At 34.9% G+C, this 20393-nt stretch overlaps 2 protein-coding genes across 3 annotated transcripts; one reads left to right on the forward strand and one right to left on the reverse strand.

The window, feature by feature from the left end:
• Positions 1–2241: 2241 nt before the first annotated feature.
• Positions 2242–11804, reverse strand: LOC132187641 (uncharacterized). 2 transcript variants are annotated; one of them, XM_059602029.1, is made up of 10 exons: positions 11528–11796; positions 10493–10880; positions 9604–9810; positions 9214–9435; positions 9026–9092; positions 8697–8918; positions 6269–6360; positions 3536–3718; positions 3316–3452; positions 2242–2683 (listed from the first exon to the last, which is right to left on the reverse strand). In XM_059602029.1, the coding sequence occupies exons 1-10, from the start codon at positions 11665–11667 to the stop codon at positions 2449–2451; spliced, it is 1893 nt and encodes a 630-aa protein (XP_059458012.1). In that variant the 5' UTR covers positions 11668–11796; the 3' UTR covers positions 2242–2448. The 2 variants fall into 2 exon arrangements, 1 of the variants encoding a protein (XP_059458012.1); XR_009440839.1 differs by lacking the exons at positions 2242–2683; positions 3316–3452 and adding an exon at positions 5009–5447 and having other exon boundaries at positions 3631–3718; positions 11528–11804.
• A 3426-nt stretch (positions 11805–15230) lies between these two features.
• Positions 15231–20388, forward strand: LOC132187807 (uncharacterized). Its single transcript, XM_059602246.1, has 5 exons — positions 15231–15396; positions 17153–17408; positions 19932–20013; positions 20112–20189; positions 20311–20388. The coding sequence occupies exons 2-5, from the start codon at positions 17332–17334 to the stop codon at positions 20386–20388; spliced, it is 315 nt and encodes a 104-aa protein (XP_059458229.1). The 5' UTR covers positions 15231–15396; positions 17153–17331.
• Positions 20389–20393: the final 5 nt, after the last annotated feature.

Here is a 20393-nt window from a genome sequence, read left to right on the forward strand (position 1 = left end):
ATTGGTAAAATTGGGTTTCTATGGTGGGTATAGTTAAAAGGTTGTTTTTAATTACTATATTAGCCAAAAAAAATATTTATAGTTTCTTTCGTTTTATACTACATCTATGGGAACAAATATTTAAGAGAAACTATAAAAATTATTCTCTCAACTATCTTTCAATTATCTCCATATAGTGAATGGGTGAATCTACCGTTGAATTTTTGTGGGACCCACATGAGTCCACAAATTCAATAGTGGATCAATTAGATTTACAAAAAAATAGATGGTTAAAAGATGGTTAAGAGAATTCTGTGTTTATTATTTATTAAGTATCTAGTTTTAATTCATATAAATAATATGCAGGTTTATACAGTTTAGTAAAGAAATATGGTTCAAAATGATTTTATGAACATTTTATATTTTTGGCACTAATTAGTTAATTGAGTGAGGAAAAGGACATTGATGATTACTTATAATCTTTTAAAAACTTTTCAAACAAAGTTATAATGAAAAAAAAGGGCACATAGCGCAGGTTATATGCTCGTTTAGTTAAGCATGGGGTAAAATCGTAGTTTAAATCATGCATTTAAAAAAAAAAAAAAAAAAAAAAAAAAAAAACCACACACATACCCTATTGCCTATGATTTTAAAAACGCAAATTTTTCTACATTTTCAAATCATAACAAATTTTTCTACATGTGTCAAATGTACTCTTAACAAATAAAAAAACAAAAAAAACAAAAGTATTTACAAATAACTTAACACATAAAACAATCAAAAACTACTTTTACATTTATGTCAATGATATCACCTTACAACCAAAAAGCAAAAATCACCATATAAAATTTTTTTATGGCAAATATGGCTTGCTTTACAAGAGAAAACCCAAATTGCCATCTGGCAGAACAGTCAAAGTATTTCTAGTACACCATAATAGTCTGAAATAAATATGGTTTTGATTATGATCAAGATATACTTTTATATAGATATAGTTCTGGTTAAGGTGATTCTCAAGATTTTATGTTTGAGTTTCTTATGTTCTAACATTCGAAATAATTTAAATATTATAATCTTATCACACCAATTAATCAATTAAATTAAAGATCTTTTGAATGAAAGATGACAAAGTCTGAGCCCTTAAATTTAAAATGATCGCTATAATATCAAGAACTCTACATGGGAGTTATTTTTAAAAGTTTAAACCCTTTTTTTTTTTTTTTTTTTAAGTCGAAAAGATCTAATCCCATTTTGGCAGAGGATCCTAATCTAATTTTAGTATTCATTTTTTCTAACATATTATGGTTGGTACTGTTGGCATCGAAAAACGCAAATAGCGAAAGGAAATAGTGAATTAGATTAAGGTTTCGATGATCTCCATGTCTATCACCTAGATATCGCAAGTCCTTGTTTGCTTGGAGTAATGCTAAAAATTCATCTTGTATCACTCTAAGAATGATGTGACTCTTAAAATCACCATTGGTGATTAAAATTTACATCATTTTTTGAATGGCACAAGAAGAACTTTTAAAATTACTCATTTGATTGAGTAGATGAGCTCATGTTCAAGCAAGTGGGCCTATTGAGGTTTCTCACAATTATCGGTTTGAGACAAACAATTATATCAGCAGAGATTCCAATCTTAATGAATTCTCAATTTAGTACAATTCAATGATTCGAAAAGATTATGAAAAGACAACAACGGATATGAATGATTCTTGTATTCTCCAAATCAAACTTATCTACAATTTGACTTTGATTTGGTGCATATATAAATCTAGTACCAAAAATTCGAAGAGTCAAGCCAACCATTCTTGCAACTATTCCTCATGTTCTTTCAACTCAGCTGAAGCCATCTTACACGGTGCCCTAGAAATAGGTGTTGTCCTCAAAAGGAGATTGATTGAAAATTCAATTTCTTGATATGGGGGAACCCTAGTAGATCATCTGAAAAAACATATGAAATTCTCTCATCACTACAGGGATATCACCTATTTACGGTTCATTCTTATGGTTATGGGTCTCCGCCACTACACAAGCCAAGAAGCCCTAGCACTCTTTTCTGTGGCACCTTTCGCAAGGGGCGTATACTCAGCAAAGCCCAATTGGTAGATAACCCACACCTTCTCAAATGTCCATTCAGTATGGTTGCTAGGCCGTCAAGTCGAAGCCTCCATTCTAGTGTTACTCTCTAGTCTTGTAATTTGACACCATACTTCATTTTCTCTGTAAATAGAATATTTACAGGTGGACTTTCAGTCATGAAATCACCAGGGAAACATATAATATATGAACTTCTCCCAGTTGTTCTACACAAATCACAAATTTACAACCCAGATTGTGCAATTATTTTCCGGCAGCCACCATCTCAAGGTTTTATGATCAGTTTAATGAAAAGATCAGAGACCCCATGAATAGAGACAAATTTACATCTTAAAAAGCGCATATTCCAACCAAAAATGTTCTTCATTAATTTGACATCACATCCACATCACCATATCTATTTTCTGGAAGCACCACTCCTTCTGAGAAGACAAAATTGTTCACTGCACCAAAGACGCTTGCTATCTGCTTTACTACCATTTGAGAATTGGTGTTTGTTGGCAGAACAGACACAGGAAGAGTAGGCATACACGTGGGATGGAATTCCTTCTTATTAAAGGTTGGAGCATACAGCATGAGAACTGCCTGACAAAAAATGAATCTGCAAGATAACCGGGGGTTAAGCATTAAAAGAAACGAGAAAAAAAAAAAAAAAAGAAGTTGTAAATGCATGCTCGCAACAAGAAATTTATCAATCAAGTAACTAAATAGATATCTAAATCCTGCCATGTGCAAAGTCCCACATTAGTTGTGTACTATCTGAAAAACTAGGCTATATGAAAGATTACAGGGAGATCTAACTGTCCAGTACGTGGAGCTCTATTTATATTAATCTTTTTGGTATATAGAGTAGATGTGACTAGCACTTCTCTATGTCATGACTTCTTAGAGAGGACTTGATATTTATTATATTAGAAATTATGGTATATATTTATTTAAGGATGGATGGGTTATTCATAGTTGTGACTATTATCATGGATATTAAAGGAACTCTGACTTGTTTTGAAAAAAAAAATTCAACAAGGTAATTGTAGTGCATAATATATGAGATATTTACCTTAAAAGGAGAATTATTTGCATGGAAAAATTTTATACATATTTTCTTTAAAGGTGATGTTTACAGCATGCATCATCGCTATTTGGGAATTAAGGCATGACCATGAAGCCTTCTAACTTGTGCAGCCATAAAAGTTAGAATTTTGGGAACGAACTTTATGAAAGACTAGAAAATACCTTAAGAGAAGTCGTCTAAGGAATGGATCACTTAGAGTCTGTGCCCAAACTGGATTTAGCATGTCTGATGTTGTCAAAGCCAATCCCCAGTCAGATAGTGATAAGGAAAGCAGTTTCTCAGCCTTGTTAAATGTATCCTGAAACATTTTCTCTCTATATAAATATATATATAAACAAAAACAACCAAGCATGAAGAGAGACAAGGCTGACCATTACACACCATCTCAATATCAGAACCTGAAAGACCAAGCAGCAGACAGAAAGCCTGCAATGGAGCAGTGAGAAAAATGGTGAATAGGCTTCCACATGGGTGACAAGAGGAATCAGCAGAAGTAATCGGAGATGAAGAGCTTGGAGATAGGAGCATAGCAACTTGCTCTCCTTTTTCTGCTCCGACTATAGCCTGCACATAATTGTGACCATGATAATTGCAGCTCATGAGTTTAGAAATCAATTGAAGGTGACTGGCAAATGCTCTCAATATCTTATTTGAACAAAGTGTGTAAATCCAATTGCTCTAAAACTAAATCATGGTCTTTAAAATCTCATGTATCATGTTAGTCCTTTCACTATAATAGCTAATTTCACCTATTAATGATCAATATTCACCATGAATCAGGTCTTGAAGAAGGCTCAAGTAAACTACACGCTAAATTTTAATCTCATATTAGCATTGATCCCTCTCATACATCAGTGAAGTTATATGTTTCTAATAGTCAAATGGAACAAACATGTGCAGGTTGTATTCATATATAACTTCAAATCCAAAAGTTAACACAACTTAAATTAATTCTCCCTTTACAAAATATCCCACTTTCATATCAAGGATCAGGCCTCAAACATAGATTTGCATGATAATGGTCAAATGCTATCTATAGAGCTTGAGCGCCATGAATAATTAGCCAATGACACCAGTTAAATAAGAATGAAGTTTTTTTATTATAGTTAGTGAAGTTCAATATGGTACTTTTTAAAATCATTTTTAGCTATAATTACTCACAAATTTAATGGAATTGCAACTTCATTAATTTAGTGTACTTAGGCAGAAGGTAGACACCAAGGGTGTCATTGGCCAAAAAGTATTTTACTTGCTCCCAATGCAGCACAACTGAAAACTTACAGCCAGGCAAAGAAAAGCTGATATAGAGCCAATCCCAAATAGAACTATTACATTAGTTCTATTTAAAGATGCATCTGTATCATGCCATATCTCTGTGTGCGTCTGGTAAGAAATTTTTAACATTAAAGCATAAAAGAAAATACAAACCATAAAGTTTCAGAAGCATAAATTTAATATTAAAAAAAAGGTGCGGGGGGTGGCAGGGGACCTTGTTGGAAATGCATCCCAAGAGTAACCCATATTATGCTTAGCAAATGCTCTCCTCATACCAAAAATTTTCTTACTTGTTGGCTTTTGAAGTATAAGATAATGGTTGGAGTATTGCATAGATTGGAGAAAAAAATTGTAGAAAACATTATTTTTTCCAAAATAACCTCAATTTCTATCCCCCAACAATCTGTCTGATGCATCTCTTTTTTCTTATAAATATGGCAACAGAGTGGGGTTTTTTTTTTTTTATATAACTAATAGAATCTCATGCAGAGGAGCGCAACTCTAGTACACAGAAAATATACAAGAGAACCCCTTATTCAGGAGAAAAATAAGAACAGTTCAAAAAATCAGAAAAACTACCAAAAAAAGAAGAAGCAATTGCTACTTCACAATGAAGAAGAAGATGACCAATGGATTCTCCACTCTTCTTGCACATGCAACACCAACCACCACAATGACGCTCCACTTCCTCATATCTAACGCATTTTGAAAAAGTTTCCTACCTCTCCTTATATATTTCTACACCCCCATTCCAGCCCATTCCCCATCACTTGCCCGCCTAGAAATATCCCTGCCTGATCCCCACTAAAGGTTTGAAATGAACTCCCCATCCTTGCCCCATGTCAAGCACAAAAACCCGCCCCTGGCCTATCCCCATTCATCTCATTCGCTCCAGTGAATCATACAAACAAAACCCATCTAACAACAACACCTCATTCTCTGGCATGAATCTTCAAAACTAACCCACCACATTGACGAGCTTCGGGTCCTCCAAACACGCCACATATCCAAATGGGCCCTAGCCAATACGAAAGAAGTTAGCAACTGAAGCAAAATCCAATCAAACCAAAACACAATCAAAGGCATAGGTTTACCAACCACTCAAATCCACCAAAAATATCATCAATGACAAAATAACCAACTGAAGATCCCAAAACCAACAAATCCATCCATCAAATCTCTTCATTCTACCACTTGGCACACCCAACCCTCCAACGAAACCACACAAATCCACCACATACACCATCAATAAACAAATTAATCTCAAACATAAAACAATGAGAAATAACCCCTCTGCGCTTTCAATGATACTCTTGCTTATTTATCAAAAATAAAAATAAATTAATAAAAGGTCAAGTTTCCCAAAAAAAAAAAAATCAAACATGAGACAACAAGACATAGCGGCAATTTATGTCACAGTGCTGGCTTGAAGGTGGTTTTGTGGCCAATACAATTGACAGCAGCGAGGAAAGTGAAAGGGGCCAAAGGGTGAAAGAGTTAGGAGGAGTGACTACATGAGGAGAATATAACCCTAAAGAATGACACGTATATGTCAAGGGCATTTTTGTAAATATACCTGATATGGGTCAGGGCGACCAGAGCCCATCCCCACCCCAAACATGAGCTGGGTTTTAGAGAGAAGCTCATCCCCTCCAATCCCCTTAATAGGGTGGGGAAAACCCGTGCTACTCATGACGGGTCCTCGATGGGGCAAATTAAATTCCCATCCCTACTCCTTATATCAACAATGTAAAACCTTCACAATAAATAATTATCACTTTGCATTTGGAATATACATGTAAAACTCATTAGTCCAAAAACTAAGAATATGAGGCTTGCCTTGAATGCTTCGCTGTTGTCACTGTCAATAACCAAAAAAAGTGGTCTTCTTGTAAAGGGAACAAAGTCACAGGGGTAAAGGCAGTTTATTCCTGGAAGAAAGTTATTTAGTGTTAGAAGAATAGTTCAATGGTGACAGAAAATCATCGTCAAACGAAAGACAATCTTATTGTTTGAAGCTTTCACATATCAATGACATGGCAAGCTATAACATTAATCAAATCGCATTGTACCATTAAACATAGGGTAGGGTTTTTTTTTTTTTTTTTTTTTGAAGAAACATAGGGTAGGATATTAAAATAGAAACCTTGCTCTACCATTTCTGCCACTCAATATTTATCATTTGTTTCCGCATATGAGTATATCACTTTTTAATCATCTCAATCATGTCATCTTCAACTGGTAGGAACTACAATAAAAAGTATTTTGTTGTCACTAGTACCATTAAAAACATACTCTAGACATGACAACCGTCACAGTCTGGCACCTCATGAACAATTGGAGTCACGGTCACCACTCACAACAACACTACAGAAAAATCAATTTGAAAATTTCACAAAAACACATTTATGAGGACATTTGAAAAGTCATCATTGAGAGAAGTAATGATATAAGATAAACACGGGATCTATACAAGATAAAACGAAAACTAGCTTCTAAAGTTTTAAAGAAAATCTAAAATATCAGTCAAAGATGCAAAAGTAAGGCAACCAGTCACCCCACCCAATAGAACAATGATCTTATGAACAAGAACTTCAAACCCATCATTGAAGGTTCATGATCCTCAACAGTATGTGCTTTCCTCTTTCTCCATAAACACCACATAACACTCAGTGGGACTAGCCAAACTATTTCCAAGCTTGCTGAAAATCACATTGCAACTGGCAAACAATTCAATCACCATTCTAGGCATAACCCACATGACCCCAAAAGAATAAGATACTAGGGACAATAAATCTTTAACAACCAACAATAAGGACAAAAAGATTAACCAATGCTCCACCACTACACATACAACACCACTCCATGATCATCCTTTTCTTCCACTAAAGCTTTAGGTGGACCTATTTTTTTTGATAAGTAAATATGATATAAAAGAGCGCAGAGGGGCGCAACCCACATGACTTCTTTAGTTTATTCACTATTTCAATTTGATTATTTAAAACTAAACTTCCCAGCCACTGGGGGGAAGGGAGAATTAATTTAATCCACAATGTTCGGCTTGTGCCATGAAGAATCGAAGCTGCTAAAAACACTACAAGATGAAGCTATGGTTAGTATAGTTATATTTTAAAGCTTCACTACAGGGAAGAGATATATTGGGGCTTGTAACTGATCAAGCCTTAGAAAACGGGCTGCTCTAGTATCTCAATACCTAGGAGAAACAGGCTTTAAGGCAGAGCTAGCTGGACATTAAAAAATAAATAATAATAATAATAATAATAATAATAATAATAAAAGGGGGATTAAAGGATTGCATAGAACTAAGACTTGTTTGTAAAAGTGAATGAAAGAGGGAACTAAAAGAGCAAAGCCTATAGAAGAGAGACAAACACCCAAAAGACATCTACAATCTAAAAAATTAACAAGATCTAAAATATTTGATGAGAAGAAGTTAGGAACATAGACTACAGTCCAATCCAAAAGAGATCTCAAAAAAGATGATTTTTTTTTTTTCTTTTTTATAAGTAATCAAAAAGAGAGGATTTTAAACATAGCATGTTGGACTTGCAGTCCTCAAAGAGACGACAATCCCTTTCTCCCCGTATACGACACATTAAGAAAAAGCAATAATAACTTTCCAAATAGCCTCTTTGGGATGTCCCCACCCTTGGGTTTTCCAACAATGAAGCAGCCCTAGGAAATGATAAGCCTGTTAAAATAGGGAAAGACCCAGCGTCTTATTTAAGCAGAGTTTGGCCAGCTGAACAAATTTCTAAAATACTCAAAGGTAGTGGTCTATTTATAGATAAGGAAAAAGAGACAAAAACGACTAATCTAGGAACAATTTTTTATATTGAACATGAACAATCCTCATCCTCAAAGATATTCTCGTTCCTTTTTTCTTTTAAATACAGCAAAAATAACAAAGTATAGCCTTCTAAATTAATTTACTTAATACTTTCGGTATTTCCACCTTTAATCCACGAAATGTCTCAGTACTAGAGGACAAAATGTCCCATGCAAATCTATGCATGGAAGTTTCATGTCATTTCAAAATATCACTTTACAATATGAAATGAGTAAAAGTTTTTTTTTAATATATATATATAAAAGAAAAAAGAAAGGAAAAAAAAAAAAAAAGTGGTACAAAAATTGTAACTTCACAACCCAGACTTCACCCAAAAAAGGGTTCTATCAAAAAAGGGAAAATTGACAGTCAATGGTATGAGATTGAGAGTTCATCAGAGATGTTCTCAGAAAGTACCTCCACTTCCACGAGTTCCAAATTGTAAGCAGCCAGAGTAGTACATACAATCACCTTGACTTTGCGAAGAAGGGTTCGAGCTATCACATGGGGGGCTGATTGGTGAAGCAGAGGTCGCATCAGAGTAGACACTATGTGACTGAAAGTTCCAGGCAGCGTTGCCTTTTGTGTCAATACAAGTTCCAGCACCTGATGGTGATGAAATAGAAAGTCCACCTCTTCCTGAAGCAATTTCAATGACATGAGATGCGTGAACAACTCACAGGCTCAAACTCCATATAAACAGAAAAGTCGAAACCAGGAGTTGTAAAAAATAGAATTTATGTAACCTGAAGCTGACAAATAAATTAAGATAATTCCATCAGGGGGAAGCTCCTCACAAATTGTGGCCAGAACCTGCCCAGAGAAAGCACAATCACATGTAAACACTGAAAGAGCACAAAACATAAGCTTGCCAGAGCTCCTATCTAACATTCTGTCATTGGGCTAGATTTGTAACTTTGTAGTGCATACTTACTGCAATGAAATGTGTCACAGATGGATGATATAAGATGGCTTTCCGCGGGTTCGGTGGCAAAGTAGGATCAGTGATATCCTGGGAGTAGTTCATACGACTAGGCGCTGGGGCTCCATTCTGGCCAATTCTTGAACTGCTTGACTGGTAAAATGAGCCACTAGGCTCCCACTCCAGACACTGAAGCATCCTGAAAGTGTCAAGAGTAAGCTCTGAAAACTTGACCTGATGAAGAAAGTCCAACAAAGATGAGAAAAGGAAAAATCAGATAGCATGGCTTGGTATGCTCTATTGAGCAATATCAAGAAATGTTGAATCACTTAATTTTCCAAACTATATATTAAGGATTTCTTTAGTGGTGGAAAGCAGAAAAGAAAAACCTTTATGCCATACCTCATTATGATGGTAGCTGCTCAATATCACATCTCGTAATCTTAGGTTTCTCCTTGCAATAGATGGAAGAACATGTGGTAATGAATCAGGATGAGGGTCCAATAAAAGACTATATCTCAAGGGCCTAATATTCATAAAAGCTACATCAGCTTTCAAAAATCTAACTATTTCCTGAACCACCAGCTTCCATTCTTTAAAGTCAGTTTCCTGGAAACAAAATGATGCAAAGATACTGTCAAAACAAGCAAACAAATGTCAAAAGAATTCATGTTGCCCATTAGTGGAAAATTAAAACAAGCAAACAAATGTCCAAAGAATTTACATACGATGTCTCGCTATATTACATTTAAAATAAGTGGCTCCAGGCTTCCATTGTATTCTTACAGCATTTGGAGACATTAATTCATCATCTAGATCGGGACCACTAAAGAAATTGAAAACCAACACAGAACCTAGTGGTATAGGATCTGTTACAGCACCATTCGATGTCTTTGATGGTCTTGAATGTTCATGATGACTGCCCTCATTTCCTAGATTGATCCCATTCTCCAAGATGGATTTGCATAATATATAGTAAATTTGAAAAAACAAAATCAGAACAAAAAGCTTTTAAGAATTCCAATTTCCACGGAAAGACCTAGTGCCACATTAACGATGATACCACTTCAGTGGTTTACTATCACTCAAAAAGATAATTACCTCATTGTCAAATATTCAAATTTCCATTGTCAAGTATGAATTTACCACAAAAAGGTATGCATATAACACAACAAGGCACTTCAATTTTCTTGAGCATTCAACACAAACCCCAAAAAAGAGTGTCAACAAAGCAATAAGGGTCAAAACCACCAAAACATGTATGTAAATGTAAGTTAAAAAGTTAAAACACCTGGAATGTCCTCTTACACTCATCAACCAGTATTTTTAGCTGGTTAACCAAGTGGTGAACCATTTCTCGCCGGTTCAAAACTAAACACACCATGAGAAACCTAGCAAGAAACCTCAACTGTTTGTTCGCAAGATTGACATCCTGAAACAATCCCTCCTTGAAATACTCCCGAGTCAATATTGCGTCATAGAATACATACGACTCTGACAAATAACTCGCCTCACTTGTTCGCATATACTGCCCGAAATAAAGTTGTGCAATCCGAGAAGCAATCTCGCCAATTTCCCATCTCTTGAGCCCTGCTTCCACCAGCTTCTGCCGATTCTCCTGTTGGAACTTCCACAACTGCGTGTACACCTTGAAAACCTTATAAAAATATGTATCGTACCTAACACAAAGCCACAGGCAGATAACAAGTACTTTGTCAATCACAAATGGCATGTTTCTTCAAAATGACGAAATAGTGTTCCATCTGTTTGCAGCTGAGGACATTGTTCACTCACCTTAGGTGGACGTCTCACACTACTTTAACACAATGTATTTCTGCAGAGTTTGCGAACAAATTCACAGTATACCGCTCTCTAAATCCCTTATTCTAAAACATTACCGTGTAAGGATAGACTTAACAACAAAAACCCCCACTGGACTAAAAGCCCATTGCAACATTACAGCAGTATAGTCTTCTGAAACACACTACTAATAGAGCAGAAATATAGCATATTTATATATAATTGCAATGACTTTGGTCTAGATATTGAAGAATTACTTATGCATAATTTTCCCTCCGACAAAATGTCAAAAATAAGCAAGCAGTAAACAAAAAGAAACATGTAATAATTTCAAAAAAAATTGAGGTTTCGTTGGCGTTAGAGAAATCTATTATTCTATACTATCAATTGAATGAAAAAATCCATATCCCCGTAATTTGACAGTCAGCTGCGCTGATAACAATTGCATACACTTATATGATCGAATTGAGAGAAAATGTGGATTCTGTTTGGCTACAGAGAAAAAGGAGAAAAAGGAGGAAGGAACCTGTTGCGTTGGTAATAGGGCAAGTCCCTGATCTTAGAGAACTTCTTGTCGGCCTTGTCCACCAGAGACCAATACACCTCGCTCACCGGAATAACGTTGCTGTTACTGCTACTGTTAGTGTTAGTATTCTGCTGCGACATTTCTGAAGCTCCTCTGAAATTCTTCTTCTTCTTTTTTTTTTTAATGTTGTTCACATCCTGTGATCCTCTCGGTCAATGTCGATCTGGCTTTTGTACAGTAGTAAAGAGAGGAGGAAGAAGAAGAGAAAGAGCAGGAGGTTAACCGGATAATTCCGGTGGATTCGGTTCTCTATGGTTATAGTACCCGTAAAAAGCTCGGTTGTCACCGGGAAAAACAATTAAAAAAAGAAAAGAAAAAAAAAAAAAAAAAAAGAGAGAGAGAGAGAGACTTGTTGACGCAATTGGAAACAGCAACCAAGTTTTTGTTTCGGAAGCTGACTTGGACGAAAACTTTGAAAAATGTCCACCCTTTTTATCAATTGATTTACAAAGTTGTTTTACATCTAAATTTAGTTTGTATTGGCCTAAAATATTTTATATCTAAATTCATAGAGAGAACATAGTAGAGTGGGGGAGGAAGTTACGACTCCTTCCTTCCCACTCCCTTTCTTTCCTCCTTCTCCCTCCATTTTTTCGCTGCCACCATAAATCGGTCAAAGCGCGTATATCAATGGTTCTCGGAATGCTTTTTAGCAGTGCGTGACTGACCGGCTGTGATGCGTGAAACACGTGAGGGTGTATTGGATTTTTGTTATTGTATGTTCGTTGTTTTAAATTAAGAATGTATTTTTTCTAGATTTGCTTTTAGTAGCAATTTATGGGGGGAAGTTTTATTCATTTTCTTATATTTTGTTTTCACGAATTCTTAAAAATAATGGAATTAGTTTATGGTCGGTCTTTAGTTTTCTATGGTTTTTTTTATGAAAGTAAATCATAGACCGATGATAGATAAGTTATCAAGCATAAAGAAGAATTGTCACTTTGGTAAATGCAGGGAAGGAGATTGCAATTGATAAGGTACTAGTAGGGGAGATAAAAAAAAAAAAAAAAAAACCAAGGAATGAATGACCTAACAATGAATAAAGACTTAATTCTCTGGAATTTGCTATAGATTTAAAACTAATTAAGATTGTAACTTTTCATAGATATTGTTTTATAATAGCCCGATAGGTTATTGTGCATGCTATAGATAATGTTTGAGTTGTGAAGATTCTAAATTATATCTTTGGCATTGTACGGAATATTTTGCCCCATTTGATTATTATATCAATTAAGAGATAATTCGTTATATATATATATATATATATGTGTGTGTGTGTGTGTTTGGCTCGCTCGTACACAAATTAAAAAATATTTCTTATATTTTTATTTAATCATATTAAACTTATAAATATTAACTTTTATTTATAACATAAAAATAGTAATATAAAACCTAAAAAAATGAGCATAAACATAATTTTTTTCCTAAACAAATTGAGAAAGGGTTAGAGGGAATCAAAACACACAAAAAAAAGATGTGAGCTCCCAACAACAAACCCAAAACAGGAATATAATGCATAAAATACACAGAATAATAGGAAATATGCCAAAAAAAAGTATCTAGTCCTCAATGTCTTTGGCAAAAGCTAGGAAATGAGTAATAGAGTGTGCAAAAAGAGCATGAGACATAGCACAAACCTTGAAAGGTTCATCAACCCTTTCCAAACTAGGGTTGTATATGGGAATGCGGCATCCAAATTATTTGGTTATCACTTTTAGATAACCGTATCCACATCATGCAAATAGTAATGATATCTGCTCGTTTATTGCGATTATTAATTATTGTCAACATATTAGTTAATGGGTTTTTTGGCCTATTTTATTACTGTGGGTATTATTTGGGTCTGTATTGAGGCATATTTTAAACAATTTTGAAAATGTTTTGAGCTTGTTTTTAGTGTTGTTGGCATGTTTTAGTGTTATTTTATTTTATTTTATTAATTTTTTATTTTTTTAAAAAAAGCTATAAGTCTATAATGTTTTAAATGAAATTTATATCTTGATTCCATGTTCCAGCTTCCAACTTCAAAATAACAAAGTGATAGATACTTAATCTAATTCCACTTGAAATCTAGACACGTGCTCATAGCATATCTTATAGAATTTTGATTAGTCCTCTTTGATTGGCCATTGGTTTGCAGGTGAAAGGTAGTGTTGAACTTCAACTCCGTTCCTATCTCCTTTTGAGAACTCTTCCAAAATCTTGAAGTAAATTTGAAGTCATGGTTTGAAACGATTGTAGAAGCTATACCGTGTAGTCACACCACATTCTAAACATACATCGTTGCCAACTTATCCATTGGATCTTTAACCTTCATGATAATGAAATTGACAGTATTTTGTTAAACGATCCAACAATACCCATATGGCATCCTAGGTAGACCCAATATGAAATTCATAGTTATCTCGTCCCATTTTCACTTTGGCATAAGTAGCAGTCTAAGCGTCTATAATGATCTTTGATGTTATGCTTAGACTTGCTGGCAAGTGGGGAACTGCTCGACATACCTTGCAATATATTTCTTCATATTAATCCTTTAGCACAAAGGGTGGCTCAATTACTCCTGCAACTTCTTATTTTTTCGAATTTATAAATGTGTTACTGTCTTATTGAAATTTTAAGGTCATTTTGTCTTTTTATTGGCACAAAGGACATTGAAAATTTTTGACAATTTTGGAGGATATTAACTCGATCAATAGTTTATGAAGACGTTGACAATGACGCGGTCATTTGAGAGGCTATGGATATTAACTCGATCAATAGTTTATGAAGATGTCGACAATGACGCGGTCATTTGAGCGGCTATGCTAAACTGTTTATAATTTATAGGGAAAAGTCTACATATCCCCTTCAAACTACTAACTAAGTGACAATGTTTTCCATAAACTTTTAATTTGAATAATGTCTCCACAAACTACAAAAAAATTAAAAATATCCCCCAAGGCTAGCAAAAGACAAAAGTAATCATAAATTTTTGTTAGTAAGACAAAAATATCTCTATAAATTTGAAAAAAAAAAAATTGGTTTTTTGTTTTTTAAATAGTTTTAATTTTAATTTTATTAAGGGTATTTTCGGCATTAAGGAGAAACATTAACAATTTTAGGTAATGAAGATGACATTATTAATTAAGTAGTAATTTTTCGGCATTAAGAAAAAACATTAGCAATTTTAGGTAACGAAGAAAACATTGTCAATTGAGTAGTAGTTTGAAGAAATATACAGAGTTTCCTCAAATTTATATGCCATGTTTACACCACGTATGAACGACCTTTCTATTGTATTTTTCTCTTTTCTGTTTATTTCAATTCATCATCCGGCGGGTGACGTTAGCGATTCCTCCCAACCCGTTATAGTAGCTCGCACGTTATATAACTTTTTGGTTACACTCAAAATAGTGAAATACCAAAAGCAAAAGCAAAAAAGAAACTAAACGCTATTAGTATTACAGTATTTTACTAGGTTTTTCTTTGGGTCGTTTTACCCTTTTGAATTGAAGTCAGAAGTCCTATTATCCAATCATCCGTTTGACCATACTAATTAATATGCAACCTTGTTGTACCACATATTAATGCATTTATGCTTACTATCAAATTAATACGTGGAAACGGGAAAAAGACAGTAACGGCCCACGCGCATTGACGAACGACGCATTCAGGTCTCGGCTCTTCGTGTCTCTCTTTTCCTGGCCTATATATACATGTATATCTACATAATTCCCTCTATCGATCTGGGCACGACTACCGTTTCCTTTTATAGAGCCCTGAGATCTCTATTCTCTAAGCTGCTACTGATTCAGAGCAAACTATAGGTACATCTTCATTTGTGTGTTTCAGTTGTGATTCTATCTGCTGTTTATTTGGTTCCGTGAAGGTGGAATTTTCAATTATCAGTAGGGGCAAGAAAGCAGAACTTGGAATCAATCTTTCTTTGTTTTTCTCGGCAACCAAACGTAGTTACTTTCGTTTATCAGAATTCTTGCGTCAACGCGAAAAATAATGAATTCTTTTTGGTGATATTACTTTGTTGGACTTGATGTGATTCAGTTGCTAATAATTACCTTCTGCTGTATTTGAATTTGGACTATTTGATGAAATAATGGAGCTGATTTAAGATATAATTCTCGTAAAATTTCTCTTATTAAGATATACAAGTTGAATTCCAATTTTCAGTAAAATGGGTTCTTTGTGTCTCGTCATAGTATTTTAAATTGTTTAGTGTTAGGCTTAGGCATGTACTCCAAATCATTTCGATTTTTGTGGTGCAGCGAAATGAAGTTCATTTCAAAGTCGCTTGGTGCTAGTCATTCTTAGAAGTCAACGTAAATGAGTTAGTCCACTTGTGTGCTATTCTATATTGTCTTATTATTGAAGAGGTAAAGTCATTTCAAGCTTAATTACATGTCTGTTAACAAGTTAGCGGCAGTGGGATTGTTGGTTGGTGGACCAAACTTCCTGATGCTTTGGGAACTTATCGGATAGAAAATTGCTTGTTTTAGAAGATCAAGTTAGATTTATAATTGGGTCCTTTCCCATACTTGGAATTTTTTTAAGCAAGCTAAGGTTCTTTGAATTGTATAGATATTCGTTTGTGTAAACTTTAATAAACTTTTAGTGCCTCGATTGGATCTTCATTGACAAAAGTATCTATTCTCCTAGACACAGGTAGCATGAATTGCAAAGGAAAATGGTGTTCTAAATTAGGGACAATTTAATTGATAATATTGCAACTCATCTAAGTGAATGTATATTCCCTTTGTAAATGGAAACCTGAAATTTTAAGCTTTTTGTTAATTATGACATCCTACAAGGTGGATATCTAACTGATGCCCTTTTTATTCGGGTTAATATTCTAGTTTCTACAATGGGGAATTTCACTATCAACTTGACTCTCCTTCAACCTGGACAACTGGCCTGCTAAAGTAAAAGGGTTCCAGAGTTGTGGTCTGGTACCTAAACCATGTTTCAATTTTTAGCTGAACTTGGTTACGTTAAAGTCATGGACTGGTCTAGTTTAAGCTCCCCACCATTCTGGATGAAATTCAACACTTTTTACCCCCTGCACTAATTGGCTTATTGGGATAGTCTAATACGCTGTGCTTCATTGTGCCTGTATTCTTCTGTTGTTGTCTTTCTCCAACATTCCATGTAACATGGACTGTGGAAGACATTTTACTTTGCCTCATCATGAATTCCCTCTAACATGCTATGTTATTTGGTTAGCATTTTGTGTAACTGTTGGCTGTCAGATTGTTTAACAATCGCCTAAGAATATAAAATTTTCAAGTACAGGAAGGGCATTTCTGTCAGTTTTTTCGTGCTAATTAATTGACAAAAAAAAAAAAAAAAACTCAATTTTGCATTAGCTTTTGATATTATATTCCCAAAAGCACTGGCTTATTGTTGTAGGCATATGTTTTTTGTTTTAACTGAGAATATTATCTCTTTTTTCAAGCAATAGTTTGGTTCTTGATTAAATATTTTGTAATTTGCCTTTACTAGTGACCTATTGATTGTTTTATTTTTTCTTCATATGTGATAACTTGTTTTATCCCTTGTTAGTTATAGCTTCTTGCAACATTTGGGAGTGGGAATCAAGCGATACAAAATTTAGTTCTGCTTGGACAAAGAATTTGGAATAGGACATAAAATGAGGTAAAATGCATGATTCCGCTGGTGATGATGAGCAAAATAAGGTATGATGCGAAGACAGGTTGTCTGGAAGAGGATCTTAAACTGTCTATGCAATGTCTTCTAGTAAGAGTACTTTGCAAGGGCATGATGATAATGGAGTTCAGAAACAAAGCCCTGGTTTTGTAAACAGGTAATACTTGCCCCAGGTTTGTTAAAAAAGAAGTGTTTCATTCAAGTATTTTTGCACTTGTTTCAGATGAGACAACTTTAGATATCAAGCTGGCAGAGTCTAGGTGACAATTGAATGGGTGTAGTTCTAAGGTTTGATTCTCAGTGATGCTGGATTCGATCTTATAAATTTTATTCAGGTTGATTGAATGATGCAGGCATCAAGGAAGAGCTCACGGCTTTTTTTTTTACACGCTTTTCACTTGGACAGCAGCTTGGCTTGCTCCTTTAGTGATTAGCTATCTTGATTTCCTTGTTCTTTTCTCTTCTCCTAGTTTGGCGGTTCTCTTGTATACTCCCTATGTACTAGGGTTGCACTCCTCTGCGCTTTTGATATCTAAACATTACTTATCAAAAAAAAAATTGATATAATGCTTTCAATTTAATAGAGAACAAGTCCATGAGAATTTTCGAAAAAGAATACTCTTGAGATGTGATGCTGATGAGCTATAAGTGTCATGCTTAGGAACTCTAGGTGTGATACCTTATTCTATGTTCTTTTCTTTTCTAGTTTTTTTCCCTTTAATTTTCCAGCAAGCTCAGATCTGACTTTTGTTTCCATCTATCCTTAAACTCTAATTCTTAAAACCCAAATTATCCATCTGTCAAATAGATCCCAAATAATCCTATATACCAGAACACTATTCTTGTGTTTCCGTTCAGGGCTCAGAACAGCAGCCAGAGATTTTGGCAACCGTTTTCAAAATCGATTTTCTATTCTTGAAAACGGAAAACACTTATTCAAAAATTATTACCCAAACAAGTTTTTAGATATGACCCCAACAAAAATAGTTTCATAAAGTGTTTTCGAAAACACTTTTCAGAACACCAGGAAAAGTTTTTGTTGATTATTTTCACGAAAACATGTTTTGTAACTGGTCTGAAACCAATATTAAAATTAGAAAAATAAGAATCAGCGTCACATGTGTCTAGCGACCACAACGTGGCTGTCGAATTAGTCTGGCAATTGCTGCCGCACAACCATCAGATTTGTTCTGTGGCCACTGGAACTTTCCTGGCAGCCACCGTGTGACCGCCGAATTTGTCATGGTGGCCACTGCGTGGCCATCGCACCTGTCCTGGTGGCTACCGCGTGCCCGCTTCAGCCACAATGCGACAGTCACACTTGTTTGGCAGCCACCGCGTGGCACTAGACCTATTATGGCAGCCATGTGTTGGCTGCTTCACCTTTGGCCCCGGTGCATCTAGCCGTTGGACCTGTCAGTGGCTGCCACCTGTGGTTAGCTTCACCCTTTTTTTTGGATATGATTTCTTTTATGTTTTGAGAAAATGTTTTCAAAAACACTTTTTAAAGTAATTATATCCAAATGTATACATCCTGTGTTGTAGGGTTGCGCCCCTTTACGCTTTTCAATAAATTACTTATTTATCAAAAAAAAAAAGTAATTATATCCGAACAAGTTTTCAGACATGGCCCCTCTGACAACGCTGTTTCAGATATGGCCCATACATCTTGGAAAACAATTCTCAAAACATAAAACCAAAAAACACCTTTCAAAGTAGTTTCCAAACAGTTTGTTGAATTCTCTTTCTTGTTTTGTATCCTAACCAAATTCCTTTCCTTACCCCATTAGAAACCTTAAATCCCCCAATACTTCCAGCCTTTTCCACCAAAAAAAACATACCCCAGTCATCACAAAAACTATAATAGACAAAATCCTGCAACTCTGTTTCCATTTCCCAGCCCTTTTAAAGCAAATTCAATCTTTCCTAGCCCAATTTGAACCATAAAAACTTCTAATCTTTTGCACTCTTTAGAACTAGAAAATAAAAATTTTCTTTAAGCATTACCCTTATTAAACATTGACAAGCATCCTTTGCTGCTGTCCTACAACGGATTTTGAGGGTGCCTTCTGCTCTCAACCCTTATGTGTGGCCAATATACACTGGGGTATGAATATATATGTATGGATCAAGAATAAGGGTCATTGCTCCTTTCTTTTTGTCTTTGTTTTTTTCTTCACATTTTTGATCGAGTATAATTTTGAAATACTGCCACCCAAAAAAAAGAAAAGCTTGGAAGTTCTTGAAAATGCTCCTATTTTGACATAGAAAAGAACTCAAACTGAATCTGGATGAAATAGGGGTTTTTGGAAATCAGTTATCAGCTACTAACTGTGAAACTAGACTACTAAAATCTAAAAGATTACCAAATTACTCTTGGAAATTAAATTAAAAAATTCAAAAAAACCAGAGTAGCATATTAGTGCAAAGGGAATTAAGAAATAAAGAGTCAATAATCTAATCAAGCCTGTGAAGCATCCCAATGGGCACGATAAACTAGCCCTTATTTCTAGATCTCTTTGGTCTGTAAACTTGCTCTTCCTTGAGCCTCATTGTAATCTGCACCATAGAGCTTTCTATCCTAACTACTTGAGGTAGGAAGCAAGTCATTTTGTTTTGGAGTATGTTCAAATCATTTAAATTTTTCTGCTTTTGTGTGTCTTTTCTTCTTCTTTTATAGGCATAAAATTGAAACACAACTTTCCACAAGGAATTTGAAAGGAGATGTTGATTTTAGTCATCTCGAAGACCGAGATGCTATGGTACTGTTACCTCAGTACATTTCCATGTTGGATTTTTGAATTTGAATATTCAATGATGCTTGATATATTTTCTTTACACTAACTAAGTTCACAAATAGGAACTATATTCGCGAGCCAGAGTGCAGCAAGAGGAGATTCATTTTCTTCGTGAACAAATTTCTCTTGCACGTGTGAAGGTATAGTGTCTCCTCAAAGGCCTTTCATTAGTTGCAAATATTGTTATTATAGTCACTGCAGTATCTGGCAGTTAGACATATTTTACATGAAAGAAAATACATCTGTCCTTGGTGGTATCAGGAAATGCGGCTGTTGAATGAGAAGTATGCATTGCAGAGGAAATTCTCTGAGTTACGAATGGTTTGTTCATCTCTTTGAAAGCA

This window comes from Corylus avellana, chromosome ca7, assembly GCF_901000735.1.
Source record: "Corylus avellana chromosome ca7, CavTom2PMs-1.0".
Lineage (NCBI taxonomy): Eukaryota > Viridiplantae > Streptophyta > Magnoliopsida > Fagales > Betulaceae > Corylus > Corylus avellana.

Excerpts from the sequence above, each read along its gene's own strand:
- LOC132187641 (XM_059602029.1), bottom strand. The coding sequence starts at position 11,667 with ATGTCGCAGCAGAATACTAACACTAACAGTAGCAGTAACAGCAACGTT. Across the intron at positions 10,881-11,527 it reads CCCTATTACCAACGCAACAG|GTACGATACATATTTTTATA; the intron begins GTTCCTTCCTCC and ends GCTTTGTGTTAG. Across the intron at positions 3,453-3,535 it reads CAGGTTCTGATATTGAGATG|GATACATTTAACAAGGCTGA; the intron begins GTGTGTAATGGT and ends AAAATGTTTCAG.
- LOC132187807 (XM_059602246.1), top strand. The coding sequence starts at position 17,332 with ATGTCTTCTAGTAAGAGTACTTTGCAAGGGCATGATGATAATGGAGTT. Across the intron at positions 17,409-19,931 it reads AGCCCTGGTTTTGTAAACAG|GCATAAAATTGAAACACAAC; the intron begins GTAATACTTGCC and ends CTTCTTTTATAG. Across the intron at positions 20,190-20,310 it reads TTTCTCTTGCACGTGTGAAG|GAAATGCGGCTGTTGAATGA; the intron begins GTATAGTGTCTC and ends TGGTGGTATCAG.